Source organism: Hippoglossus hippoglossus, chromosome 12, assembly GCF_009819705.1.
Source record: "Hippoglossus hippoglossus isolate fHipHip1 chromosome 12, fHipHip1.pri, whole genome shotgun sequence".
In the NCBI taxonomy this organism is placed as follows: Eukaryota; Metazoa; Chordata; class Actinopteri; order Pleuronectiformes; family Pleuronectidae; genus Hippoglossus; species Hippoglossus hippoglossus.
In genome coordinates, this window is record NC_047162.1 from 11,970,759 (window position 1) to 11,993,387 (window position 22,629).

At 42.5% G+C, this 22,629-nt stretch overlaps 2 protein-coding genes across 4 annotated transcripts in view; both read right to left on the reverse strand.

Moving 5' to 3' along the window:
- Positions 1-2,513, reverse strand: part of LOC117772010 (WD repeat-containing protein 70) — a 35,355-nt gene extending 32,842 nt beyond the window's left edge. The window contains exons 1-6 of one of the 3 annotated variants that reach the window (XM_034602924.1): positions 2,456-2,513; positions 1,560-1,619; positions 1,369-1,452; positions 1,195-1,285; positions 874-1,078; positions 52-111 (exon numbers count right to left, since the gene is read on the reverse strand). In XM_034602924.1, the coding sequence (XP_034458815.1) occupies positions 52-111; positions 874-1,078; positions 1,195-1,285; positions 1,369-1,452; positions 1,560-1,608 (489 nt within the window). In that variant the 5' untranslated portion in view covers positions 1,609-1,619; positions 2,456-2,513. Of the gene's footprint in view, positions 1-51; positions 112-873; positions 1,079-1,194; positions 1,286-1,368; positions 1,453-1,559; positions 1,620-2,408 lie in introns of all 3 variants that reach the window. The other 2 variants (XM_034602923.1, XM_034602922.1) reach the window with 2 other exon arrangements.
- Positions 2,514-3,332: 819 nt separating this feature from the next.
- On the reverse strand, positions 3,333-21,335 carry cplane1 (ciliogenesis and planar polarity effector 1). The gene is made up of 51 exons (XM_034603175.1): positions 21,199-21,335; positions 20,721-20,874; positions 20,499-20,634; positions 20,286-20,405; positions 19,743-19,975; positions 19,517-19,620; positions 19,279-19,435; positions 19,063-19,166; positions 18,703-18,885; positions 18,202-18,451; positions 17,881-18,081; positions 16,980-17,770; positions 16,639-16,829; positions 16,275-16,355; positions 16,021-16,185; positions 15,649-15,813; positions 15,342-15,573; positions 15,090-15,226; positions 14,788-15,005; positions 14,536-14,700; positions 14,119-14,266; positions 13,922-14,031; positions 13,678-13,827; positions 13,470-13,581; positions 12,560-12,875; positions 11,365-12,474; positions 10,873-11,024; positions 10,712-10,785; positions 10,562-10,623; positions 9,977-10,232; positions 9,682-9,886; positions 9,512-9,534; positions 8,739-9,413; positions 8,464-8,645; positions 8,285-8,372; positions 8,105-8,189; positions 7,724-7,858; positions 7,514-7,576; positions 7,297-7,406; positions 6,669-6,918; positions 6,310-6,560; positions 6,060-6,159; positions 5,730-5,888; positions 5,302-5,344; positions 5,076-5,207; positions 4,810-4,990; positions 4,653-4,708; positions 4,404-4,571; positions 4,067-4,209; positions 3,692-3,930; positions 3,333-3,556 (listed from the first exon to the last, which is right to left on the reverse strand). The coding sequence occupies exons 2-51, from the start codon at positions 20,799-20,801 to the stop codon at positions 3,401-3,403; spliced, it is 9,648 nt and encodes a 3,215-aa protein (XP_034459066.1). The 5' UTR covers positions 20,802-20,874; positions 21,199-21,335; the 3' UTR covers positions 3,333-3,400.
- Between the last annotated feature and the right edge of the window lie 1,294 nt (positions 21,336-22,629).

Genomic DNA, 22,629 nt, shown 5'->3' on the forward strand with positions numbered 1-22,629 from the left:
CAGCAAGACACAATTATAATGACTTGAGTGCTGAAAGAAAGAAGTTCTTACTGTCCTGGTGCCGTGCTGCAGAGTGATCTCATGAGTGTCTGGAATTTTCTTCACCGGATTCTGTGGCAGAAAGTACAGATTAGGTGCGTGGTTACAGTTCAGCTTTTCACTCAGCGATTCAATTACACACAACAATTTAACTTTAGTTGGTTCTGTGACAAAAAAGCTGACAATTACTGACTAGAAAGATTCACGCTTGCAGCCTGCAACCTATACCAACGAATCGCCACACTTCTGAGTAATGCTATATTTTACATGCCGATACATATTAGCTGGTAGGAAAATATTTACATTTGAAATAAAATAACAAATACACATTAGAATTACTTTTAAGCAGCACATGGTAGTTGTGTCTTCATTTATAGAGAAACTTTTATATGCAGTCTTTGAGTATTGCAAATATATTTTCTTGTGCTGCCATCTAGTGGTGGACTCCTAAAATCACAGCACAATACCAGACAAACTGGTGCCTTTACAAGTCTATTCGACAGGAGACATTTTTAAATGTCACAGAAGGAAAATCACAAGTGTAATTAAGAAAATCAATCATGGCTGAATTCTGTTAAGAAGCTTCATTTTAAGGGTTGTGGCATTGTACGTGCTGGCTCACTGTCAATGTACTGGACACTTCAATGTAATAGAGCATTATTAATGTTGTTTCTAACACTTGCGCTTTACAATGTAAAAGGCCTGTGTGAAGGAGCAGGAGGAAAGATGGTTTTAGTCATAACATATTAAATCTAAAAGAGATTCAAGCCGAGGACTCGACGATTGTGATTTTTCATGAAATGCATTCTGTTAAATGGGTCATTTCCGACTTACGTCCTCATCGTCATCATCTGCCTCCTGATCATCATCATCATCATCATCATCACTGTGAGCCGTGCTGCCTGTGTAACCTGGAGGAAGAGGCGGTCCCACAAGCTCATCATCATCCTCATGTTGACGAGGCACTGGCGGCCCAATAACCTCAGAGTCTGAGTCAGAGTCTGAACCACTGTCACTGCTGCTGTCACTCTCCTGTTTACTGAAAAAGTAATCAATCAAAAAGAGCAAAAACCTGTCTTACACTTGAATGACAGTGGCAGCCTGACTAAACTGTAATTCAGTGTTCATTCAAACAGGTTAGAAATAACTGGTTACCTGGAAGCAGTAGCTGCAGCTTTGACTGGTGGCTTGACCGACTTGGAGCTCTCCCCTTCCTCCTCCATGTCAGTCTCCTTCTCTCTCTCCTCTAAGGGATGCACCAAATCACGATTACACACTCACTGATATCACTACACAGCTTGTCATTATCATACTTGTCGATAAACCCACCTAACACACGCTGACTCCTTTCAACGGCAGTTCGTCGGGTCTGCTCAAAAATGGCATCCAGGTCAAATGTGCGGGCTTTCTTACCTGGAAGGGAACAATGACTACGATGACTCATATTGTCAATGAATACAAACACGAGTAATAAAACAAGCACATGAAATATTTGACTATATGTGATCAGCTGCACATACCAAACCCAGAGAATCCCATGACCGATGCAATCTCTCCATCATCGCTCATCTTGTCTGATGCTGCAAAAAGAAATCGAAGAACAGTAGTTATCACAACCTGGTTTATATCATTATATATTACTATAACCAAGAAGGTTAAGTGCCCCCTGTTTGTTTGTAAACAAGATGAACACTCAAAATACAGAATGCAGTTTGATTGTGTTGTTTGTCATTCATTGGCTTCCTGAGTCATGTGAACTCTACAGCTTGTAAAAGTACTGAGTATGAAGAGGATACAAACTCATAAATGACATTTTAAACAACGACAGCCATAGATAACAATATAACAACAGGGTACACATGGTCATTAGCTTCATGTAGCTAAGTGTGCTACAGTTACAAGTACAGAGAGAAAACAGTGTTTTAAATACAGATAACTTCATAACACAAAGCACCGACACACTTTATAGGTTATAAAACAACACATCCCCCAAAATGCTTCACATCCGTCCAAGTAGCTTTAAAACTAGAAGCATGTCATAAAACGATGGAATATTAACCTGTACCTGTCAGCTAGCCACGCAGATATCAATTAAATATGGACGGTACAAGCATAAAACACCTTTAAGACGATTAGAGCTAAAGTTAAATACAGTTAAAGAGTCTATGTTGGTAAAAACTTTTTGCTAACATAGGAGCTAGCACTAACAGCTAGCTTCTGTCTGTTTTATATCATTTTCTAGCTAACGGTTTACAGCTAGTTCATGTTACACAAACAGGAAATGCCGCATATTACACCGGCTCACACATTTAACTTGTTTAAAGTTAAAACACTAAACTTATAGACGTGTGAGAGCAAACAGCAGCTACCTTCTTCCACTCTGCTGGGATCCATGTTTTCAAACTGCGACGCTTACCTCTGACCCCCGGAAGTTCTTCTTCTTCTTCTTCTTCTGGTGCTCGCAGCGCCGCAGCTGCTCGGTACAGGATTTTTTTTTTTTTGTTGATATAAATATTTGTGAATATTAATAAAATGTTTAAAAACACACATGACGATTCTTTGTTTAAAATAGAAAATAATTTTATTTAATCTTTTATTTTATTTTATTTTTGACACACATGAACACACATCATTTGATTTTGTTTTTAAGTAGTCGACAATATGAGTTTATTTTAATGACCGATGTTCAACACTGAAGAAGAACTAGTATGAGAATTGTAGGTCGTGGTGAATGACATTCTCTTTAATAGACTGGAATAGGAAAGATAGAGAATCTGTGTGTATAGTTACTTGATAGGCACATATTCACAGTAATAACTCACTGCTGCATGATAATATTTTCAGGAGAGAAACTCTGGACCTCTGTGGGTTTAACAACCTTTGCCGTTAAGCAGAACAGTACGTGTTTCCTATGAACACTAAATATTGTGAGAACATGTCAATCTGAGCTGAAACAAAAATCAAACACTAAATGTTAAGATGCTTTTGTGCATCTGGTGGAAAACTCAAGACAACAAAATGAGAGCAAACAGCTTATAAACTTCAGATATTTATTAGTAGGGGAGTCAACTCTGTACAAAAATAAAATATATATCTAGAAGACTCAAATGGCACAAACCTCCATCTTAAAGAATCAGTCAGTGAGATACAAAATTATTTATGAAAGTGATTACATCACATGTGATTTATTGTAGGCCTGCTTTTCAAAGAAAATACTAAACCTGTTTTATTGTGATATAATATATTTTATATCATTGATGATTATATCTTTTTTTATTAAATATTATCTGAATAACATCTATTATCACAGTTTACAAAAGGATTTAAAAGGCACGTTTTCTTTTCCTTGAGACACTTGAGCTCAGTCTCCGTCTGCAGCCACCATCCTCTCGATAGCAGCCCAGTCGATTTTGCTGAGGCAGCTGCCGGCGCTGTCAGACAGGTTGTCCAGCCAGTCCATCTCTGACGCACCAGCTGCGGCTCCATCATCCTGCTCATCCGACAGCCTGGTCAAAACCTGATAAATATACAGCGACGTATGAAACTAGATGTGAAATCTATCAACAAAGAAGTACCTGACACGGAAGTAACATCACTGTAAATGACACAGAAAGATAAAGGGGAAATATGTTATGAAATATGGGATTCTTACTGTGTTGGACTCCTCTCGCCTCTTCATTTCTTCGTCTTCTGTCTTCATCTGCTCCCTCTGGATTCCTCTTCCAAAAGCAGTCCCTCCTGAGGGCCTTTTGTTGAACTGCATCTTTCTCTCATATCCAACTTGATGATCCTCAATCTGGTTGGCCGTGTGTCTTTTCATGTGGCTCTTTGTGTCGGTGACCATGCCACGTCTGGTCACCTGAGACAGACGGTCCCTTGGCAAAGAGGTAACTAATACCAAAAGAAATCACACAACATAAAAATGTTTTAACTAATTTAATATCATCCTTCATGACAAAAATAATATACCATGATTAGCATGGTACTTATTTTTCACAGGCAATTTAGTTGAATATCATTATAATACCTGGTCTATGTAGACCCAGTCTCCTGCTGTGATCCCCCGTAGGTCGTCCCTGCCCCTCAGCAGTCCATGGACGAGCGAGGGGCTGAGATGGTCCTGACGGGGATTTAAGATTTCTTTTGTCATTGGAAGATGTCCTGTAAACCCTGAAAAAAGGAAAATTACCTCCATTACCAAAGGTAGAAAATTCCAGGTGTTTCAAATGAACATGAAAACAATAATTGGGTCTTTACAGATTCTGATCCCTGTGGAATAACTACTGATTAGTTTGAATGGGAGAAGAGTAAAATTACTATTTAATGGGACGAGAGCCTGGTCAGATTACAGTGGCAGACAATACCTGTGAGTGCTTCCGAAAAGAGGAGCGGATGTGGACTGTGAGGGGGCGGGCAGCGGAGGACCTTCAGGCTGGGAAGAACTGCGTAGGACTGGAGGGGAGGCGGGGAAGCCCCTGGCCAAAGAACAAGCTTCAAGGGTCCTCTGGTTGTATTGCTCCATCAGCATGAACCTATTAAACCAAATTAAAATAAGAGTTACGGTCCTGCACATTAACATCTCCTTTACACGCACAAAGCAAGAAGGTACATACTTTTCTTTTTCCTGTCTAGTTCTCCAAACGGTCACTTGATTTCTGTTTGTGGATTTCTGTGGAAGGAAGGGGTACAGCACCTGAACGATGATGTGGATGTAATTTTATAAAGGACAACATTTATATCAATTCCAATAAAAAGGCAAACAGATCTCACCACTTTTCCAGGGACAGGAAAAGGGTCTAGCTCCCTCTCCCTCAGACTTTCTCTGTGTTTTTGATAAACAGCAAGCCTTTCCCTCTGTTTCCCTTTCATCCAGATCCTCAGCTCTCTCCTCTCGTCATCTGGGAAGACGCTACTCGGCGACACCCAGCTGTTGTCCCGCCGCTCCGGCCTGCTGTGGGTCACATTACTTCTCAGCTCAGGAATACTCATATTTGTAAAAGGAGCCGTTTGTTTTGCAGTCGTTTTTGGTGCAATACCTGCTGTGGTGTGCAGGCTGTGAAGTGGACAAATCCAGGTCAGTTCGGGATAAATACCCTTCCCTAACCAGCTCCTCTAACATTTCCGCTGTATCCGATAGCCCAGTCTGACCCAGATTCTCCTCTTCCCATCTAGAGGTTGATAGGTAGAGGGCAGATTGGTGTGAAATAGGAGATCGATCATTGAAAATGCATGTCTTCAGATTAAACTTAAACTTAAACTTACACATGGGATATTCCAGATGCTTCAGGAGAGGGATCTTTTACTTCTGTGGAAGAAACACAAACATTGAACAGATGAAATAGTAACTTAAAACATTTTGACTGCACTTTGAACATTTAAATCAACTTAAACAGTCCAACTTCCGACATAAAGTCACAATTTTTTTGATTTTCTAATATTATTAAAAACCAAATACAAAAGCTACTATAATACCATTTGCATCATTAGGTGACAATTAAAAATGTTTATCTTTCTTTTAGTTTGCAGTTGTCATTTAGGAGTATAACTGTAACATACCTGGAAGATGTGTAAAGCCGACATTGCCGTTAAATTTAAGATACATTTTTAAAGATCACGCTATTAACTATTAATTCAGTGAGTTATTTCAAGTGGTTTTTTTCAGAATAGGTTTGAATAAATTGCATCTTTACTTCGAGGGGTGTGAGCGTAGGAAGGACCGGCTCTTTGACTGTGAGAAGGAGTGAAATGACGGAAGGAGTCACTGTGATGCACATATTGGTCGTCCTGACGTTCCTCTTCCTCTTCGTAGGCGTTTGGTTCAGTTAAAACCTCTAATCGTGGCGTCCATGCTGTCACAGAAGGAGAACACAAAGCTGACATTAACAGAGGCTTATGGTTTTTTTATAAACAATGTCACTATGTTATAAGTTACTTTGTTAAAGCTACAACTTTTGCTTATGGGTTTCAAAAACTTGCAAGTTGGCTTAAATGCTAAGCAATCTTAGTGTTTGGGGACACACCTTCCTTTGGGACGGACAGTCTGACGTTTTTCTTCACTGCCCCGGGACTCTTCATATTAGGACCAAAGCCAGGGGTGAGATTTTCGATGGTGCTCACAAGCTACACAAAGACAATGTAGGACAAGCAAGGAAATATTTATTACAAACATAAATGTGTGAGGCTTAGAAGCCAATTTTTAAATCTAAGGGTCATTAAAATATAGATGGAATGAATACAAAAAACATCCTGCTTATGTAATAGAAATATTACCATCCTGGAGTTGGAGAAGTCCATCTCCAGATTGTCTGCAATTCTCTGCAGTGAAGCCACCTGAGCATCCAGCTCTGACAGGCGAGAGGAGAACAGGACTGTAGGAGGTGAGAAGGAAGCTCTGTGAGGTCCGACACTCAGCGTCTTAATGGCCTGACAGATCTGAGAGTCAGAGGGATCTGCCATGTCTTGTAGAGTCACTCTCTCTGGACTGGACTCATGACTGTGTAACTGAGAATCCTCAGGGGTATCTGGAATACACAGTTAAAGAGATGTTTAAAGCATTTTGAATACTTCACCTCAGGCCTAATCATTTTAAATGTAAAGACATAAATGTATTAGACGGTCAAAATAAGGACCTGGATGAGTGTTGGGTTTGAGCAGATTGTCTGTGATTGTGATTGATGGTTGAGGATCAGAAGCAGCAGCAGCAGCAGCATGACTCCTAATAACAGAAGTTGCAAGAACATGAAGCTGAGCAGAAGTTGGTGATGAAGGGCGTACGGAAGGAACATCCTGTGTTCCTGGGCTGAGACACCACGGCAAATCATGGTGCAGGGCATTGTCTTCCAGATCCAAGACACTTATGAACTGGTGGCGGTGCACGTCCTGAGAAAAAGACAGAGAAACACAGAGAAGTGTATCATATATATATTATATCTTATATTATAATAAACATTAATTAAAATAACCTCTTGCATCATATTTGATATACAAAGGAATGAATGTGCATATATGTGTGAAAACATGAAGTATATAGGGTATAGACCAGGGTCAGTACATTAAAAAACATGACACAAGTCTTTATCTTGTTGGGGTATTTTCTAGAAATTAGAGGGCAGACAGGACATTGCATCCAACATAATGAATAATGGGAACTAGTGTTTTGTACTGTGGTCATCATACAATGGAATGATCTATTTAGACATATATTTTAAGTCTGAAAGAACCATTCTCAGGCCCTAAAAGTTGTACTGCTCCATTTACTGTACAGGGCTGAGTCAACCTCCACATCTGGTATCTCACCTGTACCCTCTCTGGTTTCTTTCGGTTCTCCTCTATGTTTTGAACAAGATGAAGATTCTGTGAACCTTGTGCTGCATTGAGAAAACACACATACACACAATTTTTGACTCGTCATTGTATCCACAAAAAATAAATATCAGGGTGTTGTCCTTGTAGGTTCGAATTCAGATCAACTTACATTCAGGGCTACTAGTGGTGACAGAGGCAGACACAGATTTATCCACAAGCGTGGGAGGACAAGCTGAAAGAAGACATGTCAACATGTTACTTAAAAAACAAGCCAGAAGGTATTAACACAATATTTTCATTCAAATTCAAATACAACAACTGGGTGATAACATAACAACTGTGCAATATTACAATGTTAACATTATAAATCCTCACTCACCTGGCTCTGTGTTGGTGAACGCATCATGACACTCTGGAGGTTTTTTACACGTGGAAGCAAAAGCGTGTAGCTCAGCTGAAGTGGACTCAGCCTTGTCCAACAATGTCTGACCAGTCAGCAGAGAGTCAAAGGAACCTGGGAGTTGAAGTTAATTAAACAGATCAACAGAATTGTAAACACGGCATCATAATATACCCACATATCTGGTTAACCCTTTTTTTCCTATATCTTTGCATTGAATGAATTTCATCATTCAGTATTTCAGCTGTTCCCTAATTAACATGTTTTTGATCATCACAAATCCTTATTTAAATTTTTCCTTTGTTACTTTTTGAATAAAAATCCTTTTTGTATCAATCAGGAAATGCATCTGAGACTTACCGAGAGGAATCGCAAAGCTGTGTCCAGGAGTGATCTCTGATACTGCAGGCTCTTCAATTACAGGCTTTACAGGCTCATCTGCTGGCTGTAGACATATAGAAACAAATAAATCATAGTGGAATAACAATTTAACATTGTTAATAATAGAAGGTACTTCTTATAAAATAAATATTGTCTAACCGTCTGCATAGGGATGATGGACTCATTTGGTTTAAATGTGACCGCCGTTTTTCTTTCCCCGCACGTCTTTTCCTCTCTCCTCCTCTGCCTATAAACAACACAGAACAAGCACAGTGAATTAAATAGTCAGCATAATGCAAATTAAAATCAGTAACAGCATTAATGAAGCTCATGATTGCCTTTTGCTGGAGTTTGAGCTGGGAGAAGTCGGAGCTGCTCTGGTGCTCTCATTAGGTGGGTCTACTCTGAGCAACCGCTGTTGAACCTCTTCCACATTCTGCCTCCTGATCACTGAACTTGTCAAATCCTCCCTGGAGATGAGGGAGGTCATTTGTGTGGAAGGAGCTGCCATGGGCGACATCTGTGACAGAGACAAATATCCGTACATAAATTACACTTCAAGGTTTCATGAGGCCTAACTTCAACATCTGGAAGTAATAGAAGTATCGCTTGCCATTTTTGGTCCAGGCTGTATATGTAAAAGCTTGGTCACAGGTATTCCTCCCATTGGAGCTGACATGACAGTAGAGGGCCTGGATAAAACTGGCATGGGTAGTTTAGGGAACGTGATGTTGCTGGGTGCACTAGGCTGAAGATGCAGCAGGCGAGGGTCCTGCATTCGAGCAGGTGTCTGAGCTGGAAAAGCAGGAGGAAGTAATGGGAACTCCTGCCCCCTGGAACCCTCTGACATCTGGATCCGGGGTTCAGAGCTGCAGGGAGGTGGATCCTGTGAATTATTAAAACTGAGTTGTCTTCTTAGAACTGAAGATCCGGTTCTTTTTTCTTCTGCCCTCTCTGAGGCGGCTTGGTAACTGTGTTTGCGCTGGGGCTGATGGGATTCGAGAAATGCAGGGTTTTCAGTGTGTCGCGTCTGGGACTCTTGGGCTGGAGGATAGTGTGGGGCTCTCTCCTGATGCAATGGCGGACACCGAGCCTGTAGTAACTTCAAGACCTGGGGAGCAGGGTCGTTTTGTAGGCTAACATTAGAAGGCAGTGCCACAGGAGTACTGGGAACAGCCTGTCTAATGTCAGCAGTGACCAGAAGCCCCTTGGAGGACAGGATCAAACTCCTACTCTGTTTAAACTGGATTTCTGGGGACCCCACGAGGACAGAGAGCGGATGCATTTCCTGAAGAAAAGAGAAACTGTATTTAGCTTAATTCCACTGTGGTGTAAATATAGATAGTAGACAATATTTCACATCTTTACAATACATTTGACCAATACCTGATCATTTACACCTGCTCCACCAGTAGTGGAGGATAGATTCCTGGGGATTTGATGCTGGCGATCTGGTCGAGAGGTTTTCCCTGAGCTTGGTACAGCAGCCTGGTCTGCAAACATACATGCGGTGGTCTGACTGGGGTGAGGATAGTTGGATCCTGAAGGTGGCACACTTGCCTGTGTCTGGGGTGCCACAGAAACTGAGGTTTGAACAGGTAAGACATTTGGTTGAGGGATGAAGTTGGTTACATGGGATGATGGCACATTAGGGTGTGAGGAGTTCATGCTAGACTGAGCCAAAGAAGAGTTCTGCTGGGCAAGTTCCAGGCTGGAAAAGGAAGCTCCCAAAACCTCCATCATGCTCATGTAGTTGATATTCTGCAACAAAGGCCAACAATTCTTTAGGTGAGAGTCAATCATAAGAGACAACAGAATGCAAACCTTTCCTTTCAGGCAATTCTTTCTTACCTGAACTAATCTAAATAAGTCTTCACCCAGTCGCTGTCTCATCTGTGGGGGCTGATTGGATAATGGCTGATCGGGTGCTGCAGAAACAGGAGTGGGTGCACCAGCCATGGAGCTTTGTGGCTGAAGGTTGGGAGGATCTACAGGTGTATCGGGGAACAGCCCACCAACTGTATCCGTGACATCTGTGTGAACCGAGGCCTTGGGCTGCACAGGAGGAAGAGCTTGGGGCTCTGGGTGTAGGGGAGCTTGTACACTTCTAGGATGGAAGAAAACAAATAGTAGTTTGAGACACTAAAGAGACGATGTCAGCCTTTAAATTTTGGTTCTATCACCAAATAAACATAAACATACAAAAATAACTCAACAATAACAATCTTACATTATACATTTATAGTAGTAGATGCAATGTTGATGAATTACTGTCAACATAACTAAAGAAAACATAACATTAGAGACTTAAAAGTCTAAATCTCATATAATCGTGGCACCAACTTATTACAGTAATGCTTATACATATTTGTAACCATTCAGTTGTCCTTTCAAAATAAATTATTTAAATAAAATTATTAATAATTCAAAACTCACAGAGAGGTGGAAGTGAACGTATCTTCAGTGTTTTCTGAGTCCAAGTCTGCAAGCTTCAAACTCTGGAAATGACAAGAACGTTAATTATATCTGTTTTGAGAACACTGATGATACATATGAGGAAAAGGAATCCTGAATGGTAATACTCACCGTTTCAAGTGTGCAGATGTTTTCACAGATTTCAAGGGATGACATCTCCAACCGCTCACTGCCACTACTTTTACCTACAAATACAAACACATTCATACTCTCAGTTATAAAGGTGTATATTACAAAAAAAATGTATGATCCAATATAACTTAGCACCATACCTTCTTTTTCAGATGCAAAATCTAAGTCATCGAGATATGGTTGTTGTGAACTGGACTGTGCCCGCTGAGCATGAAAGGTCTGTTGGTCCTGGTCATTAGAAAGAGGCTTCCTGTGACGTGTCAGTTCCTCTGGTTCATCTGTGCAAGAGCTGCTGCAGGGAAGCAAATAGTATATCAAAAACAGTATAGTATTCATATAAACAGTAAAAATAAAAGAATAATACATATAAAATACAAAATCAATATATGTGTACATTTTTATTTTAGTTTGTTGTTCTTGAATCGTTATTATATCTCAAATCCTTCAATAAACATCACACATATTGACCACAACCCAGTTTTTTTACAAAACATTTCTCAAAGACCAAATTCCCAAACTACTGGTCAACTACACTCTGAAGTTTATGGCACAAACTGGCTTTAAAAGCAACAGAATGTAGGTCCAGCTTGCCCAGTTACAAGAATGTGTAAATAAAAACATCGGGCACTCACATGGAGAGTTCCCCTTGCTGTAGATTGTGATCCGGACCAGTGATGGGAGTGTTGGCAGATCCGGGGTAGCCTGTATCAATACTGCTCTCTCTCTCCGGGTTCCCGTCCACCGCAGGTTGCACCACAGGGGCCACAGTCCACTGTGTTTCTGGAACTTGGATGTGGGTGCTGTAGCGCTCCGTCCCAAATAGAGCCGTGTACCTCCACTCTAGTAAGCTGAGGGAGGTGAGGACAGCAGGCGCTGAGGCTTTGACACGAATCACTACTCCTTCGTCAGCTGGTCCTCCGACCCCTCCTCCCCTCTCTTTCTTCTTTCTTCTATGATGAAGAAGCACCCTCCTATCAGCCCAGCGCACCATCCACTCCAGCAGCCGGCCCAGCTCTGGAAACTGAGCCTCTAATTTAGGGACCAGGCCCTGCTGCAGTTCAGTCACAGCTTCCACTGAAGTTGGGGAGGCAAACATCAAGCTCTCTGATGGCTGCCCAATGGGAAAGGTACTTTTAATAGGGCTAGATTCAGAACCACAGTGACCCCTATTCTTCCTTTGGGCTAAATGCACACTGCTTTGCTTTCGGAGGCCAAACAAACCTTTCATCTTGCCAGTTCTCGGCCCAGGAAGAGAACTGACTGAAAGACTGGCTCTGGATATGGAGGCTTCATTCCAGACGGCGGACGATTGAGGTTCAGGTGTCGGGCCTTGCTTAATGGGCTTGTAGCAGCATCCAGCTCTGAACACTGGAGGGTCGCTGCTCCAAGGTTTCCTCCCTGGATGGTGCCCGTCTCTTTGACGCCGATGTATCGTTGTGAGCACATCAAAAGTGAGCGAGTGCAACTCTCTCTCCCTCAGCTTGGAGGAGAAGCTCTTCAGCAAAGGAAGTTCACTGCCCGGGTCCCCTCCATCAGCACCATCCTTCTCTAGCTCGTAGCTGATGAAGAGCTCCAGGAAGTTCAAATATTCTTCGTCTTCCAACTCAAACTCCCAGGTGCCAACCACTGGTAAGGGGGACTTCTCATTCCCCTTGGTACCGTCTGGGTGAGTCTCCTCCTGAATGGCGCTTTCAATCTTAACAGCATTTTCTCTGTCTCTTACTTTATGTACTTTTTTGTCCCTGAAAAGAAAAGAAACAGCACAAAATAAGCCACAACATAGATGATAATTCAGAGAAATAGCAGTGCTACTGTTTCACTGGCTACCTGGACATGGCTCGGCAATGCTGTTCAGGGGAGATGGCCTCAGATGTGTTCTCTGCTGTGTCTCCATCACTGCACACTGGGGGAAACCCGCAGTCGGTTAAAGTGCTGGTGCTCAGACTTGTACCCAGTGAGAGTTGCCTCATCATTGCCATCCCATGTTTGTTTCCCCTGTCCTCCTCTTCCTCCTCCTTCTCCCACAGGTGGAGCTCAGGGGGAGCCAGGTGCCTCCGCAAACGCCCAAGATGTTTTCTCCTCTGCCTGTGTTTGTCCTGAATCAGAACCATCATCAACTCATTTGCCTCATCCCTTTCACCTTCTAGAGACAGAGAAGAGACAGAAATGAAGGTTTAAAAATACATCGCATAATTTTAAGAAGTGATAAATAATGAATACTAGTAATTTGTTTTGTTAAAAGGTGCAGGTTAGATCGTAAAAGGGGCAGCATATAAAACAAATAAACATTAAAATTATCGAAAGGCTAACCAAGAGAGATAATAGCCCTTTTGCCTCACAGCAAGAAGGTTCTGGGTTTGAACACACAGACCGGCTGGGGCAATTCTCTGAGGAATGTCTATGTTCTTTCTGTTCCTGCTTGGGTTTCCTCAGGGAACATGGACTTCCTCCCACAATACAAAGGTTAATTGGAGACTCTAAATTGTCCTTAATGTAAGACTCTGAGCTGGTTGTTTGTCCTGCTACGGACTAGCGATCTGTTCAGGGTGTACCCATTCATGTCCTACATTCTATATATATTCTAATAGTAAACAAAAAAAAAAAGAATCAAGAATAAAATGTAGGCCATCAGGTAAGTTAAACAAAATATATTTAAATGTAAAGTTAAATATATAAACCATTTCAGTGTTGTGTAGCATTTCAAAGGAACTTGTTAATGAAAAAGAAGGGTTCATACCAAGGACATTGCATTGCCTCAGTCTCTGTAGCAGTGAGTTATACTTTTCTCTCAGCGGGACTCTGACAGACTCTTCCTCCCCCGGGAAGGCTTGTACCAGCGTGTCTGCAACCTAAGAAGGAGCCGGCAAGGATGAGACATTTACTCACTCTGTTCTACTTTAACAAACCCTGCTTATGTAATAAAAGGCAAGAAAAAGCAATTTCACCAAAGAGACCGGAGGCAGTTCAGACACGAGGCTGAGCAGTACGTCCTGGAGAATTTCTTCAGCATTGAGGTAGCGAGAGAAAGGCAGAAAGCGACGGGCCCAGCGGAGAGCTTCAGCGCAGCTAGATCTCACATCTGAATCACCAGGGATCTATGGGACAACAATACAAAGGCATTCTCATGGGGCAGCAATAGCTGGGAATATTTACAGAAATATGTCATCCTCTCAAACACAAAAATAATACCTGTTTATCTCTGCAATGCTGCCTGGCAGCCTGATACTTCCTGCAGGAAATGGAGAGTTGGTCCCTGACATGCAACATCCAGCATAAACCACACAGCTCCCTGAAACAGACTTGTAGCAGAAATACGATTGGTAAGTTCCATATGAAAACTGATTATTGATTTTAACATCCACATTGCACTTTGAGTGGCATCTTACTAATAGTTTGGATCGTGTCAGAGTCCAAATGACCGTCTTTGTTAGGGCCCAGTCTGAAGAATCCACTGCGCGTGACAAACTTCATCAGCCCTTCTGGGAAAGCTTTCTCTTCTTCAGTAGCTGCTGGATATGAGTACTTCTTTTTGATCTGAAAACAACATCAGATATTTACACTATCTCAGATGGCATGGCATTTCATAACTAAGTATAATCACCAACTCTTGAACACTGTGTTGATGAACCAATGAAGGTGTAGTAATTGGAAAGTCTTGGTTTTTTCTCTTTTTGTTCCAAGACAAAATTACCTTTAAAAACGTACCTTTTTCATTCATTAAGACTTAAAACTTCTTAAAACATAGAGACATTTAATCCTCTTATTAAACCAGACAAAAACCCTCCGGTCCTTGTGTGAAGTACCTTGTGTAGTAGGTGTCTGGCCCGGCGCAGATGGGTGATGTACCACTGGGCAGCAGGTTGGCAACAACGGGCAGATCTCAGAAGTAAAAGCAATCTTTGGAGAACCGCAGACACCTTGTGACGTGATGCAACCTCTGCAAACTGCCCTACTGTTCCTATCGGGTCCTGAGAATCAGACACACAGAACAACAACATTTAATTACATGTATGTGTGAACACTGTTTTTCAAGTTGATCTTCTCTTCTCATGTACCTGTGTGTTCGGGGAAGGCTGAGGGCAATAAAGAGGTGGGGAGGGGAGATACAGTCCACTGGGCACCAACAGAGGTAAACAGGAACACAAGTCTTTGGCTGTGTCCAGCAAGGAAGACAAGGGTGAGGACATAACATTCACTCCAGCCATGACTGATGCTCTCAGAATCTCCTGCATGGAAACTAGTAATAAATCCCAGTCCTCTCCTTCCAAAGGGTCTAGTAAAAGGAGGTGACACAAGGCATTGATTAAAAGGTTTTATGTTTGTCCGGGTTATCTTACAGTTGTCAGGTCTCACATACCTGTCAAGCTCTTGTCATATTCCTTGTCTCTGTGCCCCTGGGAGTCCGGCTTATTCCCAAGAAGACTCTCCAACTCAGCCTGAAAAATGCTTTCTGCTTCCATATCTGTTGGGAGGTGGAGCTCTCTCCTTCTCAGCCTGTCATGAAAGATGTTATTGGCATGATCATGAATCAAATATATGATCAAATAAAATGCCAACAGTAACAGAAAACTTCTCCCTGATTATACTGTCCACTTTCTTTTACACTGACCGAGCAAAGTCGCAGTGGTCAGTGCAGTAGCTTGTGTAAGCCAGACTCAGAGAAACCGCTGTCTTCCAGTCCCCGAGGTGGGAAGCCAACCACACAGCCTCAGGCAGCAGACCCCCGAGAAGGAGCAGGTCCTGGGCGTAGTCCACTGTCCACACCTCTGAGAGATGCTGTCGTCGAACTGCTGTTGCCACCTCCTCTTGGCATAGAGGCACCAAGCGCCCAACACTTGGGCCTGAGAAAAGACATAATGATTAGTATTATTACGAAATTACCATTTTGAACTGATGACTAATTTTTGGAAACGCACCATGAGGTAAATGCAGAGGAGGCAAGACGGCCACATTGTGAGGGGGCAGGATGTGGAGGGGTTGGTTGGCGAAGTAAGAGGCCATGACTCTCCCCAGACTCTGAACCACTGCAAAGGCTGCATCACTGTGAAGATCGACTGGGAGCCACGTGCAAGGAAAAGAATCTGCTGCAAGAAACAAAAGGCAAGGCTGATAACTAACACTTCTTACTTTCAAAGTCAGATTTCCTCTGCTGCTCTATAGCTTGACCTTTTAGACAGGGTGTCATATCTTAATAATGCATTTAAATGAATCATACTGGAAAGGCTGGGATGTTGGCTATATACAACTTGATGACATAAACTGACTTAGATATGAAAACTCTTTCTGACCTGTTTTGGATTTTCTGTTGTCCTTCTGATGTCCAGCCCTGTGCAGGATGAGACGTGCCATGTGGTCGCCCAACTCTTGGGCTTCCCTTAGACGGTACTGGGACAGAAGACTGTAGAGGAGTGCCAGACAGAGCCGTTCCTCCTGGAAGACCCTGCGATCGCAAACTAATAAAAAATATATGGAATTACCATTTCAGAGTGAACTTGAATATGAGGTGTACTTATTTTTGAAAAACTGAAGCAATGAGGCTTACTTTTGTTACTCTCGTCACAAATTTGTGACCGCCAGGCCTCGGCACTCTTTGGATACAAGCCACACAGGAAAAGATGTTCACCTGGGGGGAGACGAGTCGAATGCTAAACAACAACAGTAATTATTCACAAATAACTATTATTCTAATTGATCTGAGCCACAGATAAATAACTTAATTTGATTAAGATGAACTAGTTGCTCAATATGATGCAAGGTTTTGGTAATAAGGGAGGGGTTGAAATGCAAAGTTACTTTTGTCCATTTAAACACAACTGAACTATGTCGAAAATCAACATTGTCTTTACTTCCTGTAGTTGGTACAATAACCATAGATATAAATAATAAATATCAGACGTATTTCAGACCTGGGTAACTCATCAGTGCAGGACCCTGCTCGAGCTTTGCTCCTGTGGCCTGCAGAGCTGTTTGAATCTGGGACATGAGGAAAGTCAACTGCTGCTGCTCCTCCTCCCAGCCGTCGCAGCCTTCATAGTTGTTCAGTTCTTCCAGATACTTCTGGGTGACCTTGTACACCCACTGCCACACTCCGAACAATCTGGGGGAAAAAAGAATATCTCCAGTGTCTTTTGACTTTGAAATCCTCTGAACTGTAGAGCATGATGTGCAATTACTAATACTGGCATCCACACCAACAAATTAGTTAATAAACAGTGGCACATAAAAATCCAAAAGAGACTATCTCTACCTGCTAGATGGTCGCTGGGGAACAGGACATCCCTGATCCAGCGAGGCGAGTTTCTTTTTCTTCTCATCCTGTAGCAGAGGTACATGGTAAACATCTGAAGGCCACAGCTGTTGTGACTGGGCAACAGATTCCTTCTTTGCAGAGGACCACACAGTTTTTTGCTGCAGGCTGTATGTGTGGTCAAGAGAATCCGAGACCAGCTGCAAAATGTGCAGGACGGTGGACAGAAGTTGAGATGATAGCTGACAGTGTCCGGTCTGGTAGGACTCAGGGTGAGGAGTCAGCAGGAGGCGTATCAGTCGTTTACTGAGCTCTACCACCAGGCCCTGGCAGCATGGCCCATTTGAGTGAGCGCTATCCCAGGGAAGAAAAGATAACAGGGTTTTGATAAGATGGAGGAGCCGGGTAGAGACTGAGGTATTCTTTTTTCCTGTGTGGTCCGTGGAGCTGGAGATCAAATGGACCAGAGCAGCAAATCGCACCACACAAAGGAGGGTATGCTTCAGCAGACACGCTCTATGTTCCACCTCATTTCCTAGAGACAGGCCAAACGCCCAGGCTGTTAGCAGCTTAGTCCGAATTTTCCCGAGTTCACGGTGAAGAAGAGGAGTCTTCCTCTCTGGTTCAGCAAAGTCCTTTTCATAATCTGGACCAGTAGTAAGTAGAGTGTCAGTTTGTGTGTCATGGGCATGTAGAGTGTCAAACATTGAGGCAAACTCCAAACGACCGACATTCTCCATGTGAGAACCAGCAGGAGGTCCGTCGAAATCAGAGTCGTCATCAAGGAAAGTCTAGAAAAACACAGTCAAACAGCAACTCAAAGACAGCTCAGTGGATCAAGGAATGTATATTACAGTCATGCCACATTCTAACACAGTGCGATTACATGCATGTGACTGACCTGCACTTTTTCAAAAAGCCCCTTGGTTCCACTCAACGTCCCTTGGTCCTGCAGGAAAAGTGGCAAAGTGGATCCACCTGTGGGTCCCGAGAAGACAGAGTCTGCAGCGTTGGGACCACGTGTAACAATGGGACTGAGTGCCTCAAGGCTGCTGTCAAGATTTAGGCAAGATACTGACTCCAACCATGCCCTCACGTGAATCTGAAAATAATGAGTGTGAGGAAAGGCATATTGTCAAGAATAGCAATGCATAAAGTATAAGCAAAAGCTAAGACTGAGTAGGATCACTTTTCCCACTTCTAGAAGTCCCTGGTTTACCACCTTTGATTGTTCCAGCTTCAGACTGGTCTTCTCCAGATCCCTGCTGGTGTCCTTTAAAAGTGATTTCAGCAACATGGCAGGAGAAGGCCTGTCGAGTACCCTCATTACGGTGGCCATGTAGCCATCAGACACAATGAGATACAACAGCCGAGGATGCCAGGTCACGGAATATCGCTGCCTCAGAATGTCCCGCACCGACAGGCTAGAACTGGACATATTGGCCTCCACTGACCCTGCAGACACTGGTGGCCTGCAGAGAAACAAATAAGACAAACATTATATATGATAAATCATCCCATTTGACACAGAGTTTCTACCTTATTCATGCTTAAGATAAAATAATAAGAGAGATGCATGACTCTTAGATAAAAAGTGAAGAAATCGGTAGAACAGGTGACCAGATTTGAGAGAGATGAAACGATAATTAAGATCAGCTCAAACAAATCAATAACTTGAAACAAAGGGCTCATAAATAAAAAGCAAAATGACTCAAATGTATACCGGTAAGTGACGAGGGGATGCAGGGGTAGGAAGTGCGCCGGCCCAAAGTCCACATTACAACCGGAGCTTGTTAGACTGAGAAGGCCCCCGAGCCGAGCCAACACAAGAAGGGAGCCCCTCTTGAGGACACATGCCAGGAAAAGGCTGCTGGGGGACCAGCTCACACTGCCCACCCAGTACGACCTAAAAGAGAAGATATGTTCACTTTATTTCTAAATAAATACACACTGTTCATCACAGATTGTAAGGTAGACATTTTGCTGATAAGGTGGGAAGTGGTCCCTCCCTTTCTGGTACATTTTCTATCAAGACGTTCTGGAAATGATGCTGAACTCGTGCACGTATGTATGAATGCTGTACCTTATGTATTTGGAGGGAATCTCTAACGTCTTCATTCCACATCCTCCAAGGCTGCTTGATACTGAGACAAAATTCTGTGTGCTCACATACAGGACCTGTGTAGCCTGGTTTGAAAAACAGGAAATACAAAACTTGATTCACATTTCTACAGATGAACCTGCGAAAGGAAACACACGGAGATGTGAAGAATAGAGATAGGAGGGGCCAGATGCTCACCTTTGGATGTCTCTGGTTCAGGACGATGGCTAACAGTTGGCCATCTGGGGAGAAGGCTGGCACCATGGCCCCTCTAGACTTGACTGGTTGGCAGGTTGGGGTGAGATGAGACATGGGGTATGTCTTGGTGGCCCACTGTATGCTATATCCCACAGATCTGCAAGTAAAACTGTGATTTTGTTTCGCTATTGTAATATCCAGTGAAAGCCCTGACTGTTACATCGACCCTCTCACTCACCCCACTCTCATGTTGCCTTCCTCCCACTGAATTTTCAAACAGGTGATTATAAGCTTCTTCCCGGATGTGAAAACAAGGGCTGATAAGCAGGCATCACCCACAGCCTGAGAGAGTTTTGAGAGAGATAAAATAAGATTTAAAGCCTGAATAAAATTGGAATTGGAGGGCAGGTCTGTAAAATAGTGAAACATTACATTAAACATATACTCTTATTGCAAGTACATACCTCTGTCTTTACAAATATTGAGTGTTGGCATGCTTCTTTGTCAAGTAGAGAAGGCAGAACCGTATCCTCAAGGGGCTTGATATGGGCCCAACGTCCCTTGACTGTGCCATCTCGAACTCCTGTCAAATCCCTGACATCCACACACTCCCACAGGAAGACGTGTCCGGTTATGGCTACCAGAAGCACACGCATTCCATCCCTTGAAACCTGAAGAGAAAACCGTGGGGTATTTCCTGTGAAAACACACAGAGAACCATCATTTAGGATTTAACAACTTGTCAAAATATAAAATAAATGGTGGGATTTGGGACAGAGGATGTGCCGAACAAAGAATCATTGAACATCTCCTTATAAACACCAATTAACAGTGTACAGCTACTTTAATAACTAGGATCAGATATGTCTGCAAATAACTACTTGTACAGATCTAATCCTCACAGCAGTACTTGGATGATATTGCAGATATCTTCTGAAATATCACCTGCTGCTTTTTGAGTAGTTAAAGAAAAATGCTGATGTATTTGCCACTTATTGTGCATATACCTTGACCAGAAGTAATGACTTGAACTACTTCTGGGGCAGCTGCAGCAGTCTTCAACAAGTCCTTATCCCTGTTCCACAGAAAGAGTTCTCCCGAGACCAAAATCCCACAAAGCCACACACCTACAAAAAACAACAACCAATCAACCAGTGTATTAATGTATTCACAGACTTGACAGGGAAGTGTTTTACTTTGAGTTTATACAGTAAACTCACCGCTGCGGGATGAGGCCATTGTCACCACACTGTTGAGCAAAGGATGGAGTTTCGGGGTCCTCTTCTTCGTGCGACCGGAGACCATGTTGATCTCACTGATCCGTTTGTCATCTAACAGGAACACAGACTCCTTCTCCTGGAGGGATGACACAGCAGAGGGCTCACAGTCATTTGTCCCTCATGCACATCAGGTTAAGTGTGTTTTCACTTCTCTCTCCTCACCTGACCGAGCCAGCAGAATCTGGGCCATGGTTTCTTCCGTTTGATGCTGGTCGACAGAACAACCTCCAGCTTCAGCTCCATGTTTGAGTGCCAGCATCAGTTCTTCGTGGGGATTGTGTCTCCAGGGAGGGTTATTAGAAAAGACAGAATCCCTCTGGACAAGCAGGACGATAGAAATCTATGGGTTAGTGGGAAAGCATCACGTTTATGTGTCGCCAGTACACATTCTGGTTAGCTCCATAGCTGGTACCAGTAAATACGCGATTAAAGTACATATCCACGATAATAAGAGGTGTCTACAATGTTATGGCGCCGTGTTATTAACACAGACTGTGTATAAAAAGATTATTGACCGTTCTTTCCCTTTGTTTTCAAAGCGTTAACCGTCGTTAGCCACCGAGCTAACTCTGCTTGCAGCGAGGAAAACTGCTCCAGAAAACACTAACGTGAATATTTGAGATGCTCGGACTCTACTCACGTGTTGTGTTCACGTCGGGTGGTGGAGAAAACGTAACACGAGCGTGGAATCGCATGTTAAACCGAAGCTAATCGTGAAATAATTCGAAACTCCCTCCGCTTCTGTAGCCGAAATTCCTTCCCATGATCCTCCTGGAGGAAGCTTCCACGCGTTGCCGTAGGAACGCAGCTGCAGGGCGAGGGACGCCCCGTGGAAACTAACGGGATGTTTATTTATTTATTTATCGTCTTTATGATGGATTTACTGCGGTATAATCCAGGATATGTGACCGCAGCCCTCACTCCGACAAGTTTAACCCAGTCCAGTGTTAGATTAAGAATTATAAATCCACATAAAAACTAGGTGGCGCTATGACCCTGAGTTGATATTAACATATGGAGCTGTTCAGGCTGGGACTCTGATCATAGGTGAGTATTTTGGTGCTGACTGAACAATGCACAGTGGAGTTTAATAAAAAAACGTCCTTTTCACAAATGAAAAGCAAGCTAATTGCTCAATACAGATCTTAAGTTAATTTCACAAAAAATCTATCAATTTTTTCCTTTATCACTTCATTACTTTCTCTGAGTAGGCGTACCTCCTCTATTAACTCCTCATTTCCTTCCCTCAACAGCCCTACTTCCCTTTTCAATTGCACAACCTCTTTTTTAAATTGTTACACTTTTTTTGGCGTGTTTTAATGGAATATTGCATGTGATTTACTAGCAAAATAATGATCAAAGGCAAGATCAACGCCAAAATAAGATTGATGCCTAAGATCTTGGTTGTGTAATAGCTTTTGACATATATATATTATCATACATGTAAGGAAGAAGAACAGTCATGCAGACATAGCTAATAGATGGGAATAATGCATAATGTTGAAATTTGACGCCATGCCACTAACATGGTGTTTGACGAAAATTCACAGTTTTGATAAGACTTCATCAATAATGTCTTGAGGCCACTTCTAACAAAATTGGACATGGTTGCAGTCAATGGATCAGTAGGAATTAATAAAAGTGTAAGACCTGCAAAAAAAGACATTTCCCCTTGCCACCTAGAGATTTATCTTGTGTGTTGGACAAATCTGGGGAAATATAATTACAACTTCTGCAATGGAATTCTCTTGAATATCTGGTGTAAATGAGATAAGTGGTGTGAAATAAAGTATGCGTTGAAGGAATTGGTAAGTTATCTCTCTCTTCCTTTGTTCCTGTGTTAAAGTTCACATACATTAAACCTACAACAACTTTCTTAAATACATTTCTGGAAAAAACTACTAACTATTTAACGTTTGACAAAAAAACAACTCCCCCTAATAACTGTCAATACCATCCACATTAGTCAGTGGCATCTCATTGTCTGAAACCAAGCAGGAAATAAAAACACATTAAATCAGGGAGTGCCAAAAAACCTTTGTCTCACAGATGGGAAGATTTTCCGCCTCAT